Source organism: Penicillium hordei, assembly GCF_028827395.1.
Source record: "Penicillium hordei strain IBT 12815 chromosome Unknown utg000006l_segment0_segment0, whole genome shotgun sequence".
In the NCBI taxonomy this organism is placed as follows: Eukaryota; Fungi; Ascomycota; class Eurotiomycetes; order Eurotiales; family Aspergillaceae; genus Penicillium; species Penicillium hordei.
The window spans coordinates 3,955,323-3,979,104 of NW_026623147.1; the positions used below are offsets into that span (position 1 = coordinate 3,955,323).

The window sequence follows — 23,782 nt, forward strand, 5'->3', positions numbered from 1 at the left end:
ACCCTCACCCGAGTCTAAATCTGGATTTGGCTACTCTGTATATAAGAGACTTCTTAAATATTTTCTGACTTTTCGCATTGTTCAACAATTACAAGTTTGCACACAAGGACAATACGTGCGGGGTTTTTCCAATTATGGATTCAACTTGAATACGTCGAACTTGGTCTATCACTACGCTGTGCTTTGATAATTGTGTCGCAGATAGATATAGATATAATATCAATGCCAGGATGAACCACGATCAGGGAAGACGTATGTTTTACGTGGCTCACCTTTTGAATTCAAATTACCATGCTAGGTATTTTGTACAGTAGCCTTTCCCATAAAGACGTACGAGATAGAATAACGCTATATCAGTGTCGGGAAGAGAAGTCTACAGAGAGGTTGGTGTGGACTGTGAATATGAGATTGATTGGATAGTTGGAGCAGCTAAGCTCTAGATTATGTGCTTGCCAATTAGAAACATCCACCAGGGGAACATGATGCATGATAATGGTTTCTGCGGTTCCAACGCTCCTCCTTCCCCTTTCCCCTTGCCTGCCTTGCTGCTCCTTTAGCCAGTTCGGAATTCGACCTTCTTCTCATGATCTCACGAGCTTTGTCCTGCATGACGTCTTGAAACGATACTATGAGAGGCAATTTGTTTGAAAGCTAATGTGAGAGGAGAAATGATGTTCAGCTGAGTCGTAAAGTAGACATATGCTGAAGCAGCCGAGGATTCTCCCATGAGTGGAAACGATGGCCCTGCAAGTTTCCTAGAGTGACATGGAGAGACCATGACTGGGTCTTCTTAGGGAAGTCCGACCCAGAAGTAGCTTCGCTTTGAGGTCTGTTGTCGCGAATCTCGTGCAAAGGCAAAGGTAGCTTCTATAAATCTGCAGTTGAGATCAGGTAGGAGATGTGATCGTTGCTTGGAGATATAACGCTTTAAGAAGAGGTATGCGCCGTGAAAGGATATATGTATAGTATAATGATAATTATAGCCAGCGAAGGGAGTTATAGCATGGTGAGAAGGGAATGATAGGTTGGGAGACCCATGAGAAGGGGATTGGCGTTATATGTGCTGGGTTGGAAGAAGACCTGAGAAGTAAGGCAAGTGCAAATGCAAACTGGCTCACGTTGGATCAATGATCAGCCATAATAACGCCGTTTGGGCATGCAATTACAGTCAGGAACAATATTTCAATGAGTTATCCGGTTTATAAAGTCAAAAGCAAGTGAGTTGAACAAAACAGCTCCGATGGTCTACGAGTGGCACGGAGAAGCCAAGTCACTACGAAGATAAATCAGGTAGCAGGGTATTCCATAGGCATTGTCCAGATCTCCCCGTAGGTCTTCTCTAAGACTGAGATAGTCTCCAGGTATACGCAAGTATACCAAACCCAAGATCCTCTGGAGTGGTGATCTGTTTGCAGGACCTGGGTATGGTGGATAATTTTCCGCTCTAGTGGCCGTGTCTCAGGAGAGACACGATATAGATTAGGGCCGCCAGGCTTACAGGTATAGTTGTACAGGACTTTCTATACAAACACATAATCTATCAAACCTAGTAACGTTTTCAATTGACCGCGTAATTAGAATTTGAAACATCAAAAGCTGTCTCAATCTATGTGTAGTCCCTATCCGGACAGCCACGACCAAGGCCGAGGTGGTATACCTCGGATCAGCTGTTCATCAATTGCAGCTTTTATGAACAAACCAAAACAAACAGGGAAACAAGGAAACAAGGAAACAAGGAATAGCCTTGGATAGACCAAGATCAAAGACCATGATCATGATCATGATCAAATGACAAGGGTTAGATCAACTAACACCAATCATCATCAAGACCACATACAAAGACATCAAACAGGAAACAAGTTCATTGGAGTATTAAGGGGAAGGAAGAGCGTTGAAACTGCCAAAACACAACCAAAGCGAAAATCACAACGAAAAAAGAATATCACAAGACAAAAAAAGCCTGTGTCGAAGCCGAACCAACCAAGTCCAGCATACAGCCCATTCACAGAAAAGAAAGAAAAAAGAAGGGAAAAAAAAGACACCAAGCGCCCGACATAGGAAAAACCGCCGGTTACGGCACAATTTGTAAAAAGTATAAGACACGAACCGAATGCAAAATGAAAAGATGGATACATATGCAAAGGAATAGAGGTGAAGGTGTATTGAGGGAAGGGTAAAATTGCAGCTACAAGAATGGCAGGACTATCTGCCATCCAATTTGTAGCTTGGTCGGGACAACATGGTTCCAGAGGCAACAAAACAAGTCATCTACTGTGCAGAGACGTGACCGGCACGGCCACGCACCTCCTCCTCGTAGCCGTTGTTGTGCTCGGACTCGAGTTCTTCGTCAGTGGGACTGTGCATGCCGCTGGGGGGTTCCTGGAGAGATTGGCGACTGCGGGCCATCTGCATGAAGCACGTTAGTACGAGTTACGCTAAATATAGCCGCGCTGGATGACCAGTGATTGGGGGATGTGACTTACCCAAGCACGCACACCTCCGATCAACCCGAGACTGTAACCAGTAGCGAAATCCTCATTGCGACGCGAGCCCATGGGGCTATCTGCGCGGTTGTGTTCCGCACCCACACGCGACAGGTGCGACTTGCTGCCACCGGTCGGGCTGGTGAGGGGTCCACGCATGCCCCAGTCCATGCTGTTGCGGGCACTGGGCGCGGGGCTGTTAGGGCGGCTGTTCTGCCAGATCTGGCGCAATTCACGGCCGAGCTCTTGACCGGTCATGGTCCAGTTGTTGCGAATGTTGTTCCGCAGCTCGACGACATGACGCTTGATCTCGAGCTCGTTCTTCTTCAGCCAGGATACGTTTAGTTCTTGGCGGGAGGCGCCACGCTTGAATTGACGGGAGATGTATTGGTCGTAGTCACGGACAACCCTACATATAGATATAATTAGCTCTGGTCTGTCGGATTCAGTGTGGGAAGTGAAACATACCGTGTGATGATACCAGTAGTACTGACACCCTCTGTGCGCTGCGTCACCAGGAACTTGCCCTGCTCCTTGATAGGACCGTAGATGTCATCACCCTCAGCGGCCTCGTAGGGCAGATCGTCGTGAGCAACGTAGTCGATTTCGTGCTCGGACAGGAACTCCGGTGTCACAATCCACGGACAGCAGGGGATGACCTCGTCAACCCACTTGCAGTGACGGATAGTCTCCGCGCGCTCGGCGCCGCTGAGCACCGTCAGACCCTTGCGCAGGTGTGTCTCCTCGTCGCCAGTGACACCGACAATCAGATAAGTATCGGGGAAGGCCTTCTTGGCCTGCTCGAGCTGTCTCATATGGCTAGAAAGTGATAGTCAGCCACCATTACCCAATTGAGCAAGCCTGAAACCAGAAGAAAACTGGGGGCCGAAATAAAAACTTGGTCCGCTCGTGTGATCACCTACCCAAGGTGGAACAAATCAAACACACCGTCCGCGTATACACGTACTGAGCGGCCCGTTGGAGGAGGATTAGTGCGGTAACCGACGGGGTCCTGCAAGCGCCCAAAGACCGGGGGAGCTATCTGCTCCTCTCTAACAGGCTCATCATCTTCGGGTAAATCGATATGTAAACCGGGGCGCGACCGAGGGCCACCCTCAATATCGCTGCTGGCGGCAGTTGTCTCGGATGGCTCGCCGGGGTCTTCCTTGCTGATGGCCGGCTCGACCCCGTTCACCTCGGTGTGGCTTGCGGCATCGGCGGTGGCAGCCTTGCGGGCCCGCTTAGAAGGATGGCGGGTACCATTGGCGCTGTGGGAGGTGGCATTGGGCCCAGTTGAGTCGTCGCCGCCTTCTTCGCCGGACGCGTCGCGTGAAGATGGCTGGAGGTCGGCTGTGACGTTCTTGGGGACGGGCGCGGGAAGGTGGGAGGCGCTGCGCTTGCGCTTGCCGGCGGGGGAAGTAGATGGCGACATTATGTATTTTGGCCCTGGAGAATAAATGAGGGATTTCTTCCTAGGGAAATAAATGAAAGATTGGGAAAGAGAATCAGGGAGAGAATTAATGCTGAACCCTGAATGACGGCAACCCGGTTTTAGGGGAAACTGGTAATTTTCTGTTTGGGGAAATGGTGGGGGCGCCAACTCCGCTGTTTTAAGCCACAGTTCCGGGAGTCCAGAGTGTACAGGGGTTGAATCTTACAATACGAAGTATTGCAAATAGGGGCTCAACTTTGCAAATTAAGTCTTGGCATTATATGTGGTTACACTGACCACGTGTGGATTAGGTACGTAGCCCTCGAGGTACAGGGGTAGAGTGGGACATCGGTATGTCATCACTCCATTACTATTAGAAAATAAGGAATTGGCATTGCCCTTGGAATTACACTCCCCATTTTGCCCCTGGATTTACCTACGTCAGCAAACATGAATTTCTCTCTCAGAACTCCGTTGCTTAAAATGGAATGAAAACAACATCTACCAAGGTACAAAGAAAACGCTGAATGCATCAGATATACGCCAAAGGGTATGTAAATGACCATTGCCATTGCCCATTGCTCACCCTGGACGAAATCTCAACCAATACCCAACTCTACCAGCTTGCGCCCCTAGCAGGTACTCACTCTCGTATAGGCCAGACTGCAGGTCAATGACCGCAGGTAGGAAATAGACTGGGGATTAGGAGAAAGAAGAAAACCCGAAATGAAAAGCGGATAGGGAAGTGTAGGTAAATGAGCTCGTCAATAGCGGGCATTTTCTGCGGTATCTCGTTGTGGTGATGGCATAAAGTAAGAAAAGTGTTCATAAGGCCCATTTGGCTCCCGGCGAAGGGCTCTCTTTCAACATCGACCCTCCATGGAAATTCAAAGCTCTTGTCTTGCATCTCATTCAATTCCGTCTGAATCTCTTTGCCGCATGTCCCGTCTTTGACAAATATCCATTTCAAGTCGAGGGAGGTTTAAAAAAAAAAGTGTTGTAAACAGGCTCGGGACCAGAGCCCAACGATAACGAATCGCAAAACAAAGGAAGGGGGAGGGAAAACAGGGCATAGATCGTGGAATCAGGGGTGGGGGAAAGGGTCGTTGGCAGTGGGCAAGGAAAACAAAACCAGAGTGAAACCAAAACAGGGAGGACCAATCGATAGGCTGTTCATAAGTTCATAGTCTACGATGCGGACTTCTCTTTCTCGGCGTCAGTGGAGGCCGGGGATTCGGATATTTGAGCAGAACCGCTGCCATTCTCCTGTTTCCCCTGAGGACCTGGGGTGGCCTGGCGGTCATTCCGGGTACCCGATTCGTGCTGCACCTGGTTGGTAAGGTCCTCGTCCTCCTCTGTCTGGTCAAAAAGCTCCTCGTCGTTCTGACCCGTGATGACCTCAGTGCCATCACCCAGGAGGATGATGCGGCCCGAACGGACACTGAAACCACGGGAACGCTCCATCTCCAGGTCATATTCATCCGGTGTATCCTCGAACTGGTTCCGGATCCCGGGGCCGCGGAACTCGGCTGCACGAACTGGCCGTCAGCACGAAGAAGTGGGGATGCTTTCGGGTTCCTCGGGAGACTTGCCGTACTCGGGCGGAGCACAAGGTCCATCCCCGTTCGCAACCCGCTCTGCAATCTGGTTATACCACTCCTCCTTAGTCTTGCCTTGTAGGAGTCCAATGACGGTCATGGTCATGTTGTCACATCCAACACCGCCGGTTTCACTGTTGGAGGCAAGGCAGTTGTCCATCATGTTCTCGGAGATCTGGGCGAGGGGCTGCTTGGCAGCAATGCCTCTGCGGACAAACTCAACCACAGCCTGGGAGGACTGGCAATCCCAGATACCTGTAGATAGGTTAGCATCTAGACTAGCGAGGGGGTGCAATAGCAGAAGACATACCATCACAGGCAATCACCAGGAACTCATCATCATCCGTCAGCTCGTGAACGGTGACATCGGGGTATGCGGTGACGATCTGCTGTTCGGGAGAGAGCTCAGGGCTCTTCTTGAATTCAAAGTCACCGATAGCACGGGACAGGGCAAGGTTGCCATTGACACGACCGAAGTCGACGAAGCCGCCAGCAGCGGTGATACGAGCCTTCTCGCCTATTGTAATTATTTGTCAGACCCGATCTTGTTTCATGTAACGATCCTAATGATTCCATGCACTCACCCTCGTTCTGGGGCTTGTGGTCAAATGAAAGGGGCTTGGCACGTCCCTTGACACCCAAGACGGATCGTGAATCACCAGCGTTGGCCTATGACCAGTCAGTTTGGAATTCTTCAATCCGATATTTTTTTTTTCTTTCTTTCTTCGAGGTCATAACATACCACCCAGATCTTCTTCTGTGAGATAATGGCCGTGGAAGCAGTACAGCCAGACACCTCCTCCTCATAACGGGGGTCTGGGCTCAAGTCAGCAATCCATCATGTACCTCGGTTACAACAACACAGCACAAACCTTCCAAAATAGCCCTATCGGTCGCGAGGAAACCATCCTTCAAGGCCTGTTCAATATCACCCTTGGCGAAAGCATCCTGTCGGGAGACAATCTTATGCAGGTTCTCGCCGGTGAACAATGCCACCTTGTCTCCACCGTGGCCATCATACACACCAAAGAAGGCGAGGCGGTGTTCCGGATCCGTCGGTTTGTCGGTGATGCCGGTATACTTTGCCTGGAGGTCAAGGATTGTAGCATGGGCGTCCTCCATGCTGATTCGCCAGCCCTGCATGGCCGACACACCATACACACAGGAGTCATCCCCGCCCTCGGACGATGTCTGTAAGTGAAGAAATAACACGTTAGTTACACTCGATGCTTTTCAACGACATACGCAAGGCTGCCTAGTAGGATTGCGATCTCTGTTCGTTGCTGGGTTGAACCACCCCACTACCCAGCTGGACTACCCAAGACCCCGCATGGTAACCCGAGGAAGATTCCTCCGAGCGACAGCACGGACTCTTCGTTCAACTGGAAGACTTGAGAGAGACTCGCTCTATAACTCCTTGGTCCTAGGGTATGACAAAAGCCAAGAAAGGGGGGTGTGTTTCGAGGCCGTAGAAGAGACATTGGAGGGTCACAATGGGCCAGTGTGGGGTGTGAATCAAAAAAGCGAAATATCTCACCTTTTCGACCACCGGCTCCGATAGGGTTTGACCCATATTGGCAAAGTTTGAATAATTCGGGGGGGAGAGGGTGAGATCGAGGTTTCCGGATCGAAGTGTGGAAAATGCTGGAGGTGCTGGAGGTGCTGTAGGGAAAGGGTCAGATGAGGGCGCAGGGCTTTCAGCGCGTCTGGGTCCCGCGATAAGTGGGGAACGGACGGATGATGGATTTCTTGCCTCTGTGCTTTTGTTTTAATATAGGATAGGGATTCTGTAAAGAGATGAAGATTGGAAAGGCAATTTCAAGGAAGCTTATGAGAGAAAGTCCGAGTCCTAAGAAGACCTCGCAGAGATTTCCTGGTATTGCGTTTACCGCTTTTGTTACGCCGTGCTCTATAGAGTCACGTGAATGGGGAAACAGACTAGTTTATTGGGAGTTTTGAAGGGGTTTGGAATTCAAGAGAGTATTACTAGTAAAGATGTCTGTGATAGATAGTATATCTTATATCTATGTAGTATTTAGTGCGTTGTATTCTCATTGAGGCTGAAGGAGAAAGTAAATAGGGGCTAGACACAGTAGTCACTCACTGTACAGTCACGCCATAGTGAAGATGTCTGACTTTCGAACTTGGAAAATCTACTTTATTCTATTTGCAGGGAATAACTTCCTTTCTCTTTGGCCTCATGGACTCTTATCTACTTGTGCATAATGTTATAATTACTGTGCAGGCGGAGATCCAAGCGGTGAATCTCAGTGATATGCAATGCGCCTTAACAATCCAGATGTAGAGAGATACTATATTATCATTCGCTCCAAAACTAGATCAACTAGTATAAAAGACTTCAATACCAACCAATCAACCATAGAAAAGCCAATGGATATCATACTCGCAATGCCTAAGAACGCCAGAAACACAATAGGCAGAAAGACAAAAAAGAGAAACCCATAGATCTAGATATAAGATAGGGGAACAGAGGGGGGAAAGCTGGAAAGAAAGAAAATTCAAACAAATGCCAGCTCTCCACTACTGGCGATAGGAAGACCTCGATTATCGGTATTCTTCAACGGCCGCGAGGACTCAAGAGGCGACGACAACCACCACTGATGATTGGCGTTCTTACTAGGGCTGACCTTGCGCGATAGATGCTCTTCCAGGTCCGAGACCATAGACGAGCTATGCGGCATAGCATTTTCATCATTTACTTTGTGACGCTGAGGGTTGCTGTTGCCCTGGCCCTCCAACCGCCGAGCACTGCCCATACTGTTCTCGCTCCAGAACCGCGGTAGCGGGGAGATAGCACCGCGGTAGTCTTGTGCAAGACTCAGCTGGCTCTGGCCATTTGTGCTACCCTCAGCAAGGGGAAACAGACCGGCCTGGTTCTGATATTGGGAGAAGCGGTTCGTGTTACTGTCGTCACCGTATTCCGAGGCCGACATCGCAGTCGATAGGGGCCGTTCTTGAATGGATTGGCGGAATTCGTCGCTGAAGGTTGACACGGAGACAGTATCGGCGCGGCTGCGCATGCTGCGGTTTCGATCGAGTGCGCGCATTCCGGAGGAAGTGCGCCGGCTGATTTGCGCGGAGAAGAGAGGGTTGGAAGAGTTGCGGTGCTTGGCTCGGCTGTGCACAAAGGCTTCCAGGGAGTCGGCTTCAGAGAAGATGGAGTCGTCGGGATCGACGGTGCGTAGGGTCATACGCTTGTAGTTTTCGGGGATACTGGATGCCATGCTGTGACGCATGCGTCCTGCTGCTGGCGGGCGCGAGAACGATGGTGCCATCTGTGTTAGGCTGGTCTCATCGCCCAACATTGAGGCTCGCGCATTTTGCCATGATGTGTGCACCACCCCGTGGCCGGGAGGTCCGAAGCCGCCGGCGCCATGGCCAGCTCCGCTGAATCGTACGGGTAGTCCAGAGGCAATGGAGGAGATACCGCTCGAGCGCTTTGAGTATCTCCTTGACTTAGATGATTGGATAGATTCTCGCTTCATGGCTCGCGGCTGGATCGTCTTCAATGGCTCTCGTCGGGAACGGTTGATGGTCCTACGGCGCATTGGGCTGGTCGTGTTCGTGTATGAGAGGCGATTGTTTTGCTTCTTGGAAGGTGAACCGGCTTGAACGGGGGTTTCATCTTGAATGATGGGGTCTCGCAGTGGGACAAAGCCACCGCGAGTGGGAGAGTCGCGAGTAGGAGAGTTGCGAGTAGGAGAGTTGCGAGCAGGAGAGTTGCGAGCAGGAGAGTTGCGAGCAGGAGAGCGAGGAGGAATAACGGGCTCAGGAGTAGCAAAGTTAACCGGGTGTTGAGGTTTATCAAATTGTGACACGTTCCACGCGGGCCCAAGTTCGAGCTTGGGAATCGATGACGGTGAGATAGGACTCATCCAATCTTCGGAATTGTCATCGTGGGAAGGTCTTTTCGTCATGGATGGCTGACAATTAGGAACATCAGGCCTAACAGGTCGTGGTGGAGCAATCTTGCTGTCGGATTGACCCTCTTCGACAGTAGGTGAGTTCTTGCGGCTACGCCAGCAGCAGAAGAGAATCAGCAGACTCAAAATTACCACAAAAGGGACAACGACTGAGATGGCGATGATGCCAGCCTTCTTCTGCTTGGGGGTGTCAGATGAAGTGGTAAACGGATCTGTGGGGTTCGAATGTGTGTCCGAGGCTTTGAGGACATCAAGAACGAAGTCCATCGTGTCTTCGGTCGATCCCTGATATGCAGTAAGAGGGATGGTGAACTTCTTGGGATCCATGTCATCTGGAACGTGTCCGTAAAGAGTCTTGTTGTCCGAGAAGTAGGTAAGCCATGTGAGCTCGTTGTCCAAATCGGCCTCCAATTGTACAGAGTCATCGGTGAGGATAGACTGATTGAACACGAACTTGAAGTCTTGCCCAATGGCTGCCTCACACCCATCGACGGTGTCGAGGAACAGCTTCAAGAATTCTAGGCGAACCATCATGTGTGCTTGGTCCTGGAAAGAGTCGGTAACAGCGATGGTGATATTCTGGTTCACGGCATTGTCGGGTGGCGTCCCGCTCAGCGATATATTGTCCTTATCCAGCTTCAACCAATCCGGCAATTTGGCGTCGACTTTTGCCAGCTCTTTGACAGAAGTTGGTGAACCATCTATAGACAGAAGGCTAGTGAATTTGGGGCTGTTGAACTCTTCTCCTCTCGTAAGGTTGAAACTTTGAACAGTCTCGTTGAATGTCAGAATGTGGGGACCGATCGAGAGTTCAAATGTCACGTTGGCCGCACTGTACCCAGCTACATCTGATGCGATCATCTGGAAAGTGAATGTCTGAGGCTCCGCGCCTGGAAAGGCAGGGCTATTTCCAGCAAATTTTAGCGCTGCCGGGTCGAAGTTGATCCAAGAAGGTAGCGGGGCGTTGTTCGGCGAGGTTCCGTAGTAGATCGTAGCAGGATGCGTGTTGTCGAAGGTATCCTGATCGAACTCAATTGAGAATGGACGACCTGGATGGATGAACAGCGTGGCAGGGTATGAGACTGGTCCTAATTTCTGTAGCTGAGGTATAAGCGGTTTCTTCACCGTCGGTCCCTGGTCTGCTGTCACGATTAAAGTGACGTCCATGCTGTCTTTTGCCGAACCATTCGATGCCACAAGTTTGAACTTGATAGCGCCACTGTCTCCTGAATGGGGCGTTCCGGACAGGGTGAGACTGCTGCTATCCACTTTGAGCCATGATGGTGCATCCAATAGTGAGTATTTAGTGTGCGAGTCACTGTTAGAGAAAGTACTTTGGGCGAATGCAAATCGGAAAGGCTGTGAAATTCGTGCAACAGGTGGCAATTGCGAGTTGATAGGATAATTGGCAGCCAAGGATGCTGCATTGGCGACTGACAGGTAAGCCAGCACGATGGTGAGAAAGAACGCCATGCTCGATTGGGCAAATGCGAGCACACTTGAATGAACTGTGTATAGCTGGAAAAGACACAGCTAGCTCACCGATCGCCAACGATGCTCCCAGTCTCACGGCAAAAGATAGTGGAAGTATTCAAGATGGAAAGAAAGAGATTCAGGACGAAGATGAAAGAGTATCACGCATGATCTTCCAGAAAAGGATCGTGGTCCCTCCCGCACCAAAGGGACCAGGGAGACATTCAAGGCGTGCCCTTTCAAAAAAGCCATACCTGGATATGTTAGATATCACGGAGGTATGTAGCAGAATGACAGCGGAGAATGGACGCAGGCCCGATCGCTATAATCTCACGTTTCGAAGATGCCCGTGTCCATGCAAGGGGGTAGCCATGGGTGGCTCCTGCGACAGCCAAGGAGCATAGACGCGCCCAAATACCATGACTTATTGCCCCTCGGACCTATTTGAAAGGGACCGGTAAGGCAAGGAGCATTTTTAGTGGAAGGAAAAAAGGTCCGAAGGGTGCCATTGACGGCAGTGGCTCAACCATCACGCTTCTAAATCCAGGACCATTTTGATGCCTGTTCGCCCAGGGGCATAGTAATCAGGGATGACTTCACGCTCCTCGAATCCAATACGTAGATACAAGGCGCGTGCAGGCTCCCTGGCTTGGTCCACCCAGAGCTGTATATACTGGCAGTCCTCCTTTCGTAGGCGCTGCTGAATGTAGGACAGCATATCCTGTCCTACACCTTGACGGCGGTTAGGCTCTGTCACGCAGATTTTGTGCAAAAGCGCAACGCCCTTCTGTCGGACGTAGACCGCATAGGCAATCAGATCAGATTGTGATCCCTTGGCTCGAATCGCGTACAGAACTCGCGTGTTAGGCTTTTTTCTCCACAGGTCTTCGCTGAATGGGAATGCCTCATTGGTGGGGAAGGTTTTTTTCTCGACGCGCGAAATCTGGGCAAGAATCTCTAGTGCCTCGTTCCTCTTCAAGGAATGAATGTCCGAGATGGTGAGGCCAGGCATTCCTCCCATTGCTCCCACTCCCTTTTCGCACTGAGGCGCCATTCCAGATCACGACTAACCGGCTTTGACACACTCCTGGTCCAGTTATTTGACACTGCAACTGTGTCGGTTTATGCCGTGTAAAAGTACGAAGTTCCAAGGTTGGTTCTTGAATGTCACGAAAAGTGTTATGGCCCCCACCGGTGAGTTTCGACCAATGAGAGTCGCCTTCATCTATAAACTACAGTTGGCAATGTCTCAATTACATCTACGCGTCAATGCACATTCAATTAGAAGCAGATGTTTCATTGATTGGTAAATAACGCGTCGAATAATGTCGAGTGACGTCCAGTGATGTTGAATCATGTCCAGTCATATTCCATCTTCGCATAGCACCTGGGCACATAACTGACTCCTCCCCAGTTCAAATCAAATGATAACTGTGATCGGTTCACGGTGGGGATCCGACTCTTCCCTAATAATGCATGCATTCACGAGCTCAGTCTTAGCTTCCATATCGGGGCCGGAAAAAGACCGCAGAAACGGTTTGACAACCTTCAGAAGATTCAAGAACCCCCCACCCGCAACCTCAATCTGCTCCATGGCGTTCTGAAGAGCATCATAGCACAAACGTTCAGTTCCATAATGCTCACAAACGCACCCGAAAACGTGTAGTCGAGGAGGACTCTTCCACAACTTATGCAGCAAATGCCAGCAGCCTTCGAGAGAGTCAAGATGAGAGAATGGCGGTGTGTGAGTGATGAGAATGTCGAGATTGTTGGGGATTTTGTTCCAAACATTTTCATCGCGAGGGTACTGGAAAGCCCCGGAACGAATGCTCGTTGGCGAGTATGGACTTCCAAAGACCCGGAGTAGCCGTCCGTTCTCAGCAGCAACCACAATTTGCTGGTGCTCCAGATAGATGATGTCGCCCCAGTTTCCCTTCCGGCGATGTCCATGTCTCCAGTGAGGACCTCCCTTCTTCATTTTGTTGAGGTACCTGTCGCGTCTACCCGCCACCACAATCTTAATGTGGTGAGGCTGCTCCTTTAGCCAGTTCAGTGTGGCTTGGAGGTCCGCGAGCGATCCATCTGCTGCCATATCGCCGGCGTGGATCAGGATGTCACCTGGCGGTATCTGTGGTCGCTCGTTGTAGGTGTTTGAGATGCAGACTACAGTGACCGGATCTTGTGGCGGTTCGCCGGGGTTAATTGGTCGCCGGGCAGAGATCTTGCGGGCAAGGAAAAGGCAAGGTCCGCGTCGGAATTGTTGCCAGGCTGATGGCCCTTTTGCCTCTTGCGACTCTTTCGGTTCTTTCGGTGGTATGTGGATGGTCGTCGGGCTTGCGTATCCCGTCATCTCGATCTCGGTGGACTCCATTCTGATGGGGCTGCAGATGATAATGCTCCCAGGAAATGCGACAAGGGTTGAAGAACGAAGTTTACGGCCTGATGTTCTTTTACTTCGCTCTTGTCTGAACAAACGCGCGTTTTGCCTGGACCTTTTAGGACGAATCGCCAGTCGCCGTTCGCCTCACGCTTCATATTTACTTTTATTTTTGTCCCATGTTGATACATCAGCCCGAACAATATATTAGAACCACTCACTATCCATGTCTACCTGTTCCACTTTTTCTTCTATGAATGTTTATTAATGTATAGCTTGCTTAAAAAAGATTACCGGTGATGGCAGGACGTTTCCGTAGGACAACGCTATTTGGATATACCGAGGATTCGCGGATTATCAACTATATTGTGACAATAGCCCATAGCACGGGGTTCAGCACTATTACCCAATGCCTGTCACAGTGAAGCAAAGAAGTCTTGAGTTATACAAAAATGAGAAAAAGGAAAAGGAAAAAAGGGCAATTTGAGGGAAATAAACGGAGGTAGAAGAGGATGCCTCTTTTTTAGTATCATTACTGGCTGTATGTGGTATATACACTAAAGCCCGTAGCAAACAAAAGTCTCACGGAAAGGAACGTATATACATATATTCATTAACTTCCACAGAGCACCGAAAACAAAGAAAATGAGCATCGGCTCTAGGATTAACTAGATCAGCCTAATCAGCTAATCACCTAATCAACTAATCAACACTCCAGCGCACAACTCATTTAACACGAATAGCCATAGGATCAAAATTCTGCTCTCCACTAAATCCCTCTTTTGGGCCTGTTTCTATCTCCACCCGAGTCCTGACCGAAGTAAGAGGATCCAGGTATCCAGGTCTTCTTCTGAGTCGCCGAAGCGTGTAGGGCTCGTTCTAGATTCAATATCGTAATTTCTGCTTTCAGGTTTGTGGAGAGATATTCTCTGTATAACACTGGGCATTCGAGATGTCCCGATATGCTGTGTGGGTAAACTCGGCATTTTCTTGACCAACGAGCGGACGAATGGCTGGATAACAGGGAGGCAGGCGCAGATAATCCCGATGCACGGCTCGATGGTTGACCACACGGCGACATCACCCAGTGTCCATGTGATATCGATATTGTTGTGGAGGTAGGTTATGTAGTGGATGCGAATACCGCTTACGACACAGATACTAAGACAAAGTATTATTAGCAGGTATTTTAAGAGAGGTTTTTTCAGAAGACATACAATCCACCTAGAAGAAGTATACCACACACACCAATCTTCTGACTTGTGCGCATCTGAAGACTCCAAACAACAGGCACCGGGAAGAGTAGAATAAGAACATCCGTCACGACGTTGGCAGCTGCGTTTCCAACGTAGTAATAATAGAAGTTATATCGGTTTGAGCCAGACGTAGTGTCAATGATTTCCCTCCAGAAATATGAGATTGGCTCACAAGCACATAGTGCTGCAATCATGCTTCCTATGGACCAACCATAGGAGACGAGAAGGGTGGTCCAGATCATCCAGTTCATGCCAAAGATTCGGCGATAGAACATGAGGATTGAGACCTTGATGAGGAGGAGCTCAAAGAGATAGACAATAAGGTATGCAAAGAGGATCTATACTTTTCAATTAGATTTGGCTCTGAGGTATTGAATGTTTTTTTGTACATGCCTTTTTCATTGTCACCATGTTCTCCACTGTTATCCTCCAGCCATGTAAACCGAAACCGTAGGTGCCGCCTGATTAGGGATATACCTGTTAATGTCTTGTTTTTTTATATAGGTAAAATCAAATTGAAAACGCACCAAGAATAGATGCTGTAAGCAATGCTATCAGTGGAATACTAGATGTCCCAATCAACCAGTCATCGGCTTCCAGCCTCGCTCCCTGGATATATCCCCTCACAACAAGCCGGGAGATAATAGTGAATACTGCAAGCACACATATAGCCATGACAACAGCAGTATCTTGGAAAGTTCTGCTTTCTGCGAGATCCAATCCCGCCGGTGGGGGTCCGAAAATAGATGTCATGTTCATCTCCGCGATGTCCATATCTGCGGTTTCCTGGCTGTGCCAGCACCCTGAAATATAGAAGAATGACGCTCTAGGGGGTGTTCTATAAGCATTCAACAAAATGAAAGTGAATATCTCCAAAGACTAGCAGGCAAAATTCTTGCAGGCGAGCATTGGCCATCTTGTTCAATTTGATCTAACAAACTGGATGAGATCATACGAGAGTATCAGGGCAGCATCCTAAAAGGGATAGTTAGGTATAAATATCTTATACTCATATCACTAATTCTTCAGTCCCACTTTCTCTATTTGGATAGGATCTTTCTGCACGGGCGGAGATGGTTGTTGATTAGGGTTGGGGGCGAAAGGGAAATATCCGGCACGGGAGAATCATCGAAGACTACTGGTAAAGATTCCCTTTCATGGGTCAATTTCTCCCATAGCGTGGACTATGCCCTCATCCTGAAGGATTGAGGGGCTGCAAATTGTGTTGCAATTCCTTGAGGATTAACAAGGTAGTTTAAGCAATTTGTACTATATGAACAATATATGAACACTTCCCAGATTTTAGAAATGGTTAGAGATGGTAGCTGTCATATAATATAGATCAAGAAAATATAGATCAAGGGTAATAGAAGAAGAAAGAATATGTGAATGCACGAATATGTGAACTATATATTGTATAAATATATACATGTCGGCCGCATGCTCTAATTATGAATTTCTTTAACATGAACATGGTTAGGTATTGCCTTGTCACAAACAGCCCACTTCTTAAGTACTTTATGAATGTTTTCTAGTATATTTTAGTATATTTTAGTTCAGAGTATTTTGTAGAAGATAAGCACTGTACCTAAGAATATCCACCAGTAATAAGAGCAAGTGAAGTAGCAAATTCCTTCATAAGTAAACTGACGTCAATAGAGAAGATGTCCATAAAAAACATCAGAATATCAAAATATCACATTGATGGACGGAGTACTCCGTCCAATATACAATATGCACCATTTATAGATGATTGCCGCAGAAAAGTTCCCCCACAACGATCAACCCAACCCAACTTCAACCACAGATTCAACCACCTTACACTCCAACGGCCCCCTCTCAATATCAAAATCAACAATGCCCCCAAAGTCCCAAGACCAGGCCGATGACAAGCGTCAAGCCGCCAGAGAAGTCATCGATATCCTTCAGGAGATCTCCGACCTGCTGGTGCGTGCTCACCTCCCCCCAAACTAGACAGGATTCGGGATTCATTTAGGACTCCTAGTCCATGTCGTCATTCTCTCTTCTTTACAATAAAATAAAACTATAATTCCCAAATCTGACATGCTGGACAGAATACCAACCTGGACCGGACAGAGCTATCGCTTTGTGTGTCTCTCATTGAAAACGGGGTCAACCCCGATGCTTTGGCGGTACGCGTTTCCCCGTCAAATTAGGATCGAATCTTAACAATATAGCGTTCTGCACGCGTCATTCGGTATTAAAAGTGCCCAGTAGCTGACTTGATTTCTGCTTTACAGACTGTCATCAAGGATCTGCGCAAGGAGACTGGTTCTTCAAAGCGCGTGGGTAATGCTCCCGCCGTGGAGTAATCGCGTTAGGGAGTCAGCAGGGGTTAACAAAATCCCTTGAGTTACATGTTGCCTATTGTTGCATCGAACGAGGTCTGTTGATTTATTCTGGTTTTGGCGTTGAGGCCGTGTATTTGTTACTAGATGGGCCGGTCGGAGATATACCCTTTTGTTTTGTTGCTTGTTTCCGGTACAAATACAGATTCAATTTGGCTTGGGTTTATGGAGACATTAGAAAGCTTGGGAAAACGTCTTGGGCTACCTCTACTAGGTATCGTAAACTCGGGGTGGGCAGCGCATAACAAGGTGAGTTGGCAGAGTAGGACGATAGAGGAAATGAATATGATCACGGGATGGAAGGAAAGGGGGGAAAGGGAGCATAGGCAAGATGTGATTCGCGCAGATGACAGCGGGGATATTCAAATTCATCATTCGCAATTATTTTGACTCGTCGGGTTTGGTCGCGCCCTTGGTCTCCTGGTCCTTGGAGGAACTCACTTCTTCGGACACTGACTCGATAGTAGCATGCTTGGTCTGTTCGCCTTCCGAGCCAGTGGTTTGCTCCTTGGTCTTAGATTCCTTGGTTTCCTTCTCATCATCGCTGTCGCCGAGGCTGAATGGGTCGTTCTCCGCGACGGGTGAAGGCTCGACAGTGGACAATGGTTGCCATTTGCTCGCCTTGCCGCCTGTTGAGCTGAGACGCTTGGGTGGCGTGGACGCATCGTAAATGTTGTCAATCTCCGTGGGTGGTCCATCCTGGAAAGATACCTTGCGCCTGTCTGGCGAAGGAGACACGGAGGGTTTAAAGCTGGATTGGCCCGGACGAGGGGGGCGAGCCGGGGGAGCTGTGCACAGTTAGCAAAACCCAATCATACTAGACTTAAGATCGATGTTTACCTTCGCCATCCCTCAACTCAAGAGCAGAGAAATCATCGCTGAAAACTTGGGGATCTGCGTCGTAGCGCTCACGATCGCCACTGCGACGGCCCATATCACCACTACGTCGGGGCCGGGCCTGCGCGGGGGTATCTCTTTGATTCTGGGTAGGTTCCTCGTCCAAATCATCTCCATCAATTCTCTTCTTCAGGTTTGTTACCCACGAATTAACCTTGCTCTGTGTCTCCAGGAAACCCTTGCGGAGGTTTTCGCGGATCACAGGTAGATCATCTGTAAACACCCAATTAGCACAAGCTCACTCGACCAGCCACCATATCCCATACCATCAAAGAAGCTGTATTCTCTCTCATCCGACTCCTCGCTTCCTCTGGGTCGCTGGTATCGGGGGTCACTCTCCCAGCCCGGAGGCGGCGCGCGACGTCCTGCCGCGTTGTAGTGCTCTGATAGTTGACGTGCATACATTTCATCGGCTTCCAGTTGTCGCTGTGCAGCAGTGCTCTGTTGGGTTGGGCGCGGCGGCTTTGGTGGCGGTGTCATTTCCTCTTGAGCCTTGGGGTCCGTCATACCTGCAAGCAAAGGTCGGGTCAGCTCATACTCCTTTCATAAATAGTAGATCCCCACGAACCTAGGAGGGCATTGAACGCCCGCTCGACATTCCAATTGCTTGCGGTCAAGACCGCTTTAATAACACCAGGCTCGATGCTTGGGAATGCCTCCCTAAGGGTGTTCTCCGACTGTTCTCTTGGGTTCAGGGGCCGGGGCGGCTTTGGCGGGGCTGCCTCGGCGGCGGCTGGCTGAGCAGCGACAGGGGACGAAGTAATAACTCCGCTCTCCTGGGGCTCATCGTCGAAGTCCATCGGACGCGCAGTAGTCGGCGACTCAGGTCTGGGGCTGTTAGGGGAATTAAGGGCAGCCAAGGGCTTGCTGGAAGTGTTCTGTGTATGAACGTGAGCCTCATGCGATAACAAGTGATAACCTTTACAAAGGAAACGTACCATCTTGTCCTCCTCTGACATCTTGGAATATCTTCAGGACCTAATAGAGGATAGAGAGTGACTGTAGGGAAATTCACAGAAACAGTGGTGCCTGAGAATGTTTGAGCGCAGGACATATCGGGGAAGCTCCAAGTGACGTGGGGCGCACGTGATAGCGGGCAAGCTTTATACAGATCGCGATGTTTTTGCGAGGACTCCGACGACCTTCAAGTTGCCAATCTACAAAGCGCTTGAATTTTCAGAATGGCCCAGATCCAGTTTGGTTTCTTTTAACAACCGGGCTCAAATTCAACAGAGGTCGTTCTCGGCTAAAATTTGGTCTAAAATGGCTTCAGAACAGGAGCTCTCGACCTCTTTCATTCCAGCCCTGTATAAACCGGCTGCTTTACTACCTATCGCACGTCATAAGAAGAACCTGCTCTACCTGGTTGAAAAATACCCCGTCACTATTGTGGTAGGTCAAACAGGCAGCGGTAAAACAACCCAGCTTCCGCAGTATCTAGACCAGGCAGGATGGTGCGAGGATGGAAAAACTATTGCTGTTACACAGGTGCGCACTGATCTCATCCTACTTCAAATCAAGTAGAGGCTAACACTGTCCCAGCCCCGGCGGGTGGCTGCTACAACGGTTGCGACACGAGTAGCCGAAGAGATGCGATGCAAGGTCGGTGAAGAGGTGGGCTACTCCATCCGATTCGAAGATTTGACATCTCCTGCAACAAGGATCAAATTCCTGACAGATGGAATGCTTCTCAGAGAAGCCTTGGTTGATCCTTTACTTTCACGGTATTCCGTGATCATGGTCGATGAGGCACATGAAAGATCTCTCAGTACCGATGTGCTTCTTGGAACTCTGAAGAAGATCCGCAAGAAACGTCCTGAACTTCGCATTATTGTTAGTAGTGCAACCCTCCAAGCAGAGGATTTTCTTCGTTTCTTTGCCGGTGAGGAGTACCAGCCTGAGGCAGAACCGGCGGATTTGGGTGGAAGTATTGGTCGGATCATTAGTCTGGAAGGACGGATGTATCCAGTCGATATGCTGTTCCTTGACTCTCCGGCAGAAGATTACATAGAGCGAGCAGTGAAGACCGTCTTTGATATCCATACCCAAGAACCAGAAGGCGACATACTTCTTTTTTTGACTGGCCGGGAAGAGATCGACATTGCGATCCAGTTGATATCCGAAAGAGCGGCAACTCTCCATCCAAAGGCGCCCTCTCTACTTTCCCTACCACTTTATGCTGGACTCACCACAGAACAACAAATGTACGTCTTCGAGCCGACTCCAGAAAACACCCGAAAGGTCATCGTCTCGACCAACATAGCCGAGGCCTCAGTCACAATCGACGGGATTGTATATGTGATTGATTCGGGCTTCGCCAAGCTCAGAGCATACAACCCCAACACTGGTATTGATACATTGACCGCAGTGCCAATATCAAAAGCATCTGCCACCCAGCGAGCTGGCCGCGCTGGAAGAACGAAGCCGGGAAAATGTTTCCGTCTGTACACGCAACAAGCATTCGAGCAGATGCCGGAAGCAACCGTACCTGAAATTCAGCGGTCAAATCTTGCGCCAGTCATCATGCAGCTTAAAGCACTGGGCATCGACAACATTGTTCGATTCGACTTCTTGACACCCCCGCCGGCAGAACTTATTATTCGGGCACTTGAGCTCCTGTCCTCTCTCGGCGCGGTTGATGACTATGCCAAACTCACAAAACCGCTTGGAGTGCGGATGGCAGAAATTGCTCTAGATCCTATGATGGCCAAAGTTCTTCTCACCGCGCCATCTTTCAACTGTTTAAGCGAAATTCTCACAATTGCAGCCATGGTCAACCTCCAGGGGACAGTGTGGGTTCAGCACGCTGGAGACAAAAGATCTGCCGAGAGCCACCGGCGAAAGTTCGCCGTGGAAGAGGGGGATCATTTGACGTACCTGAATGTGTACCAAGCCTTTGTTACCAAGGGGAAGAAAGACTCAAAATGGTGTCGCGATAACCTCTTGAATTACCGGGCACTGCTACGCGCAGTGAGCATTCGAGGTCAGTTAAAGCGGTACCTGGAACGCTTTGGGATTCAAGTCGATGAAACACTTTCATCCCGTCATGGCCCAGCCGATCTGAGCAACCAACCAGAGCAGATTCGGCGTTGTCTTACGACGGGCTATTTTGCTCACGCGGCGAAGATGCAACCGGATGGGACTTTCAAGACTGTCAGTGGTGGCCTGACTCTCCATGCTCACCCCACTTCGTTGATGTTTGTAAGTGCTCATGGATTATGTGTGGGGAAATATATGTTTGGTTTACTGACATAAATATAGAACCGAAAAGCCGACTGGGTCATATTCCACGAAATCATGCAAACGGGCGAGAAGACATATATCCGCGATGTCACTAAGATCGAGAAGAGTTATCTGCTGGAGTATGCTCCGGATTATTACCGAGTCAGGCAATAATGACACCTGGAATTCGGCTAGAAAGGAGGAATATGTACAATAATACCCAGGCGTTTAAGGGGGCTGTGGAATTGAGATATAGTATGTTGATTGCATTTTATAGATCGAGCAAAACCAAGAGCCCTAAAGGCGACAGGCAGGCAGTTCGGGCTACTGTACAGTGATATAGTCAGATATAGTACATACATTGTAAAGTTGGTATATAAAAAAAGAGGAACTCATTTCAAACAATATGATCTCTTCAGGCTATGAACTACATACGTAGCAGAGTAAAACGACGTCACGGGAGTGGAGAGCTTCCCAAACACCTTTCAATTTCAAACATTTGAATCTCCAAACCCATCTTCATCTTATTATTCAAATCCTGTACAACCATCTAATTTACATCGATATCTTGCAATGTCAGGGCATCATCATGATCACGATGGCCACTGCCATGGCGAACACGACCATACCAACGATATCACTCCAGCCATCCAATCCCTCCTCTACTCTCAGATCAACTTTGATCTAATTACAACCCTGAATGGTATGCATGAGCCTTATTATCATTTGCGCACATACTGGTAGCAATTCCTGACTCTCGACAGAGACAACCCCAAACTCTGGCGCATCCATCGTCCAGAAAACCTGGGCCGAGCGACTAAACGACAAGCCCGAACTTGAGAGCGATGCCGACGAACAGCTGCTCATGACCATCCCGTGAGTCTCACTCATTCCACACATCTATCCTACAATTTCTAGTGGCTGTTCAATCCCCTTCGCAACACGTCACAAAAATCCCAAACCCCCACCAATCTTACCCCTCACCCGTTATCGCCAACCCCAAAACTAATCCGAGCTTCTACACAGCTTCAACGGCCAAGTCAACGTCCACTCCGTCCTCCTCTACACAGCGCCTACAAACTCCGCCCCAAAGACGGTAAAGCTATTCAAGAACCGCGACGATTTGGATTTCTCAACCGCGTCGGAGTTGCACCCGACTCAAATCATCGAAGTTCCGCGGCCAGTACCCGGCGCCGATGTCTTTGAATTGCCGCTGAATCGTGCCCATTGGAACGCGACTACCTCTGTTACGCTATTCTTCGAGGATAATTGGAGTGATGGCGAGGAGGATGTCACTAAGGTTGGGTATGTAGGCTTCAAGGGACAGTTCATGAAGTTAAGCCGGGAGCCGGTTAATTTCCTCTATGAGGCTGCGGCGAACCCTCAGGATCATGTTTCTATTCCTGGTGTTAGTGGTGTTGGTGGTAGGATTATGCCTGGGCAGTAGATGGGGTTCGTTGGGGTTTCTTTCGAAGAGATGGGCATGCCTCGGTGTAATTTGAATTTGACAGGTCAGTCACGATTAACGACAATACTATTCTACTGCTATGAATTTCTACATGGATTTTATTTCTTTGTTGTGGTATTTATTCCGGTCAAGTGAGCTCTTATATTTAGTATCATTTGTAAAAACTCGGACCGAGGATGTCATATTCTATAGACCATGGATTCTACAACAAGCAATAGAATCAACCGCCAACGCCATGGAAACATGAAATCTAACAGCAATATAGGCAACAAAAACAAAAAAGCCGCAACGCCACAAAATGCTCTGGATCTATATAATGCAATGCTTGGTGCTGTGCAATGAAGATCCAACATATCTCCCCTACTAAGCGGGCAAAGCCGTCCGAGTCTCAGCCTTAGCCTTGGTTCTTGGAGTCGACTCCGGCACCGGCTCTTCAATAGGCAACTCAGCAATAGGGGGACTTGGCAGTACGACATCATCGGGCAGGATCTCAGGACCAGCAAGTTCCCGCTGCAGAGCCTCCAGCTCATCCTCAACCTCGTCCTCATCTTGGTTCGTCAAATGACCCGCCAGCATCTGGCTCACCTCCTATAACAACAGTCAGTGACACTGAACCCCAATCCCAACGTCCTGCACAAGAACATCGGATAGAAACGAGGAACGTACCTCCTGATAAACTCTCGCCTCCTCGGTCTCCCCCATCAATCTCTCAACACCCTCAATGCCACCCATCTCTTGATTGATGGTCTGCAGCACCTTCGTGCCCTGCTGCAACCCAAACAGCACGTCCTTCTGCACAAGCGCAAACTCCACTTGCCCAGTTAACTGCTCCAGTTGCGCGAGTTGTCCATCCGTCTTCTCAAGGAGCGACTCCTGGTATTTCTTGCGTCGGAGGGCGAGCAGTGCTCGCCGCCGATCATCGCGTGCGAGACATTCCTTGGCGATTTCCGTTTCGCGGTCTGTTAGGACGGTTATTCGTCGTTGGTATTGGTGCAGTCTGTCCCGTTGGTTTTTGAGATCGAGAATTGCCCTATATATATGCCACAGGTTGCTTGTTAGCTGACATCATACTATTGGGTTCCTTCAATAGGCGTGCTGGGTGGGGATGAGGGGGTCTCGTGAGGAGAACAATAGTGTGCTCTGACAAGCGGGATTGAGAATGGGTTGAGGATATTGTATATGTACAATATATGGTAGTATTCACTCACCGATCCTGGGCAGAGATCTTATGTGAACTACTCGTGTTTCCCATGTTGTTGAAGA

General features: G+C 49.1%; 12 protein-coding genes across 12 annotated transcripts; 3 read left to right on the forward strand and 9 right to left on the reverse strand.

The window, feature by feature from the left end:
- Positions 1–2,268: 2,268 nt before the first annotated feature.
- N7537_012120 (choline-phosphate cytidylyltransferase) lies at positions 2,269–3,915 on the reverse strand (the record flags this gene model as incomplete). Its single annotated transcript, XM_056903174.1, has 4 exons — positions 2,269–2,406; positions 2,484–2,892; positions 2,952–3,302; positions 3,407–3,915. The coding sequence occupies 4 exons, from the start codon at positions 3,913–3,915 to the stop codon at positions 2,269–2,271; spliced, it is 1,407 nt and encodes a 468-aa protein (XP_056748461.1).
- Positions 3,916–5,103: 1,188 nt separating this feature from the next.
- Positions 5,104–5,379, reverse strand: N7537_012121 (uncharacterized protein; the record flags this gene model as incomplete). The annotated part of the gene is made up of 1 exon (XM_056903175.1): positions 5,104–5,379. The coding sequence occupies one exon, from the start codon at positions 5,377–5,379 to the stop codon at positions 5,104–5,106; it is 276 nt and encodes a 91-aa protein (XP_056748462.1).
- An 81-nt stretch (positions 5,380–5,460) lies between these two features.
- N7537_012122 (PP2C family serine/threonine-protein phosphatase) lies at positions 5,461–7,115 on the reverse strand (the record flags this gene model as incomplete). Its single annotated transcript, XM_056903176.1, has 6 exons — positions 7,051–7,115; positions 6,386–6,704; positions 6,256–6,329; positions 6,098–6,182; positions 5,824–6,030; positions 5,461–5,768 (listed from the first exon to the last, which is right to left on the reverse strand). The coding sequence occupies exons 1-6, from the start codon at positions 7,084–7,086 to the stop codon at positions 5,461–5,463; spliced, it is 1,029 nt and encodes a 342-aa protein (XP_056748463.1). The 5' UTR covers positions 7,087–7,115.
- Positions 7,116–8,032: 917 nt separating this feature from the next.
- Positions 8,033–10,930, reverse strand: N7537_012123 (putative transmembrane glycoprotein; the record flags this gene model as incomplete). The annotated part of the gene is made up of 1 exon (XM_056903177.1): positions 8,033–10,930. The coding sequence occupies one exon, from the start codon at positions 10,928–10,930 to the stop codon at positions 8,033–8,035; it is 2,898 nt and encodes a 965-aa protein (XP_056748464.1).
- A 529-nt stretch (positions 10,931–11,459) lies between these two features.
- Positions 11,460–11,984, reverse strand: N7537_012124 (GNAT family N-acetyltransferase; the record flags this gene model as incomplete). The annotated part of the gene is made up of 1 exon (XM_056903178.1): positions 11,460–11,984. The coding sequence occupies one exon, from the start codon at positions 11,982–11,984 to the stop codon at positions 11,460–11,462; it is 525 nt and encodes a 174-aa protein (XP_056748465.1).
- A 366-nt stretch (positions 11,985–12,350) lies between these two features.
- Positions 12,351–13,301, reverse strand: N7537_012125 (metallophosphatase domain-containing protein; the record flags this gene model as incomplete). Its single annotated transcript, XM_056903179.1, has 1 exon — positions 12,351–13,301. One exon carries the CDS (start codon positions 13,299–13,301, stop codon positions 12,351–12,353), a length of 951 nt encoding a protein of 316 aa, XP_056748466.1.
- Positions 13,302–14,101: 800 nt separating this feature from the next.
- On the reverse strand, positions 14,102–15,337 carry N7537_012126 (uncharacterized protein; the record flags this gene model as incomplete). The annotated part of the gene is made up of 4 exons (XM_056903180.1): positions 14,102–14,468; positions 14,525–14,901; positions 14,957–15,024; positions 15,091–15,337. 4 exons carry the CDS (start codon positions 15,335–15,337, stop codon positions 14,102–14,104), a joined length of 1,059 nt encoding a protein of 352 aa, XP_056748467.1.
- A 1,083-nt stretch (positions 15,338–16,420) lies between these two features.
- Positions 16,421–16,896, forward strand: N7537_012127 (mitotic-spindle organizing protein 1; the record flags this gene model as incomplete). The annotated part of the gene is made up of 3 exons (XM_056903181.1): positions 16,421–16,510; positions 16,639–16,716; positions 16,825–16,896. 3 exons carry the CDS (start codon positions 16,421–16,423, stop codon positions 16,894–16,896), a joined length of 240 nt encoding a protein of 79 aa, XP_056748468.1.
- Positions 16,897–17,313: 417 nt separating this feature from the next.
- N7537_012128 (uncharacterized protein) lies at positions 17,314–18,788 on the reverse strand (the record flags this gene model as incomplete). The annotated part of the gene is made up of 5 exons (XM_056903182.1): positions 17,314–17,720; positions 17,773–18,042; positions 18,096–18,338; positions 18,398–18,707; positions 18,768–18,788. The coding sequence occupies 5 exons, from the start codon at positions 18,786–18,788 to the stop codon at positions 17,314–17,316; spliced, it is 1,251 nt and encodes a 416-aa protein (XP_056748469.1).
- A 304-nt stretch (positions 18,789–19,092) lies between these two features.
- Positions 19,093–21,225, forward strand: N7537_012129 (putative ATP dependent RNA helicase; the record flags this gene model as incomplete). Its single annotated transcript, XM_056903183.1, has 3 exons — positions 19,093–19,317; positions 19,372–21,030; positions 21,091–21,225. The coding sequence occupies 3 exons, from the start codon at positions 19,093–19,095 to the stop codon at positions 21,223–21,225; spliced, it is 2,019 nt and encodes a 672-aa protein (XP_056748470.1).
- A 343-nt stretch (positions 21,226–21,568) lies between these two features.
- N7537_012130 (PITH domain-containing protein) lies at positions 21,569–22,498 on the forward strand (the record flags this gene model as incomplete). Its single annotated transcript, XM_056903184.1, has 3 exons — positions 21,569–21,754; positions 21,816–21,927; positions 22,078–22,498. Exons 1-3 carry the CDS (start codon positions 21,625–21,627, stop codon positions 22,496–22,498), a joined length of 663 nt encoding a protein of 220 aa, XP_056748471.1. The 5' UTR covers positions 21,569–21,624.
- A 384-nt stretch (positions 22,499–22,882) lies between these two features.
- Positions 22,883–23,771, reverse strand: N7537_012131 (ESCRT-III subunit protein VPS20; the record flags this gene model as incomplete). Its single annotated transcript, XM_056903185.1, has 3 exons — positions 22,883–23,107; positions 23,186–23,549; positions 23,728–23,771. 3 exons carry the CDS (start codon positions 23,769–23,771, stop codon positions 22,883–22,885), a joined length of 633 nt encoding a protein of 210 aa, XP_056748472.1.
- Positions 23,772–23,782: the final 11 nt, after the last annotated feature.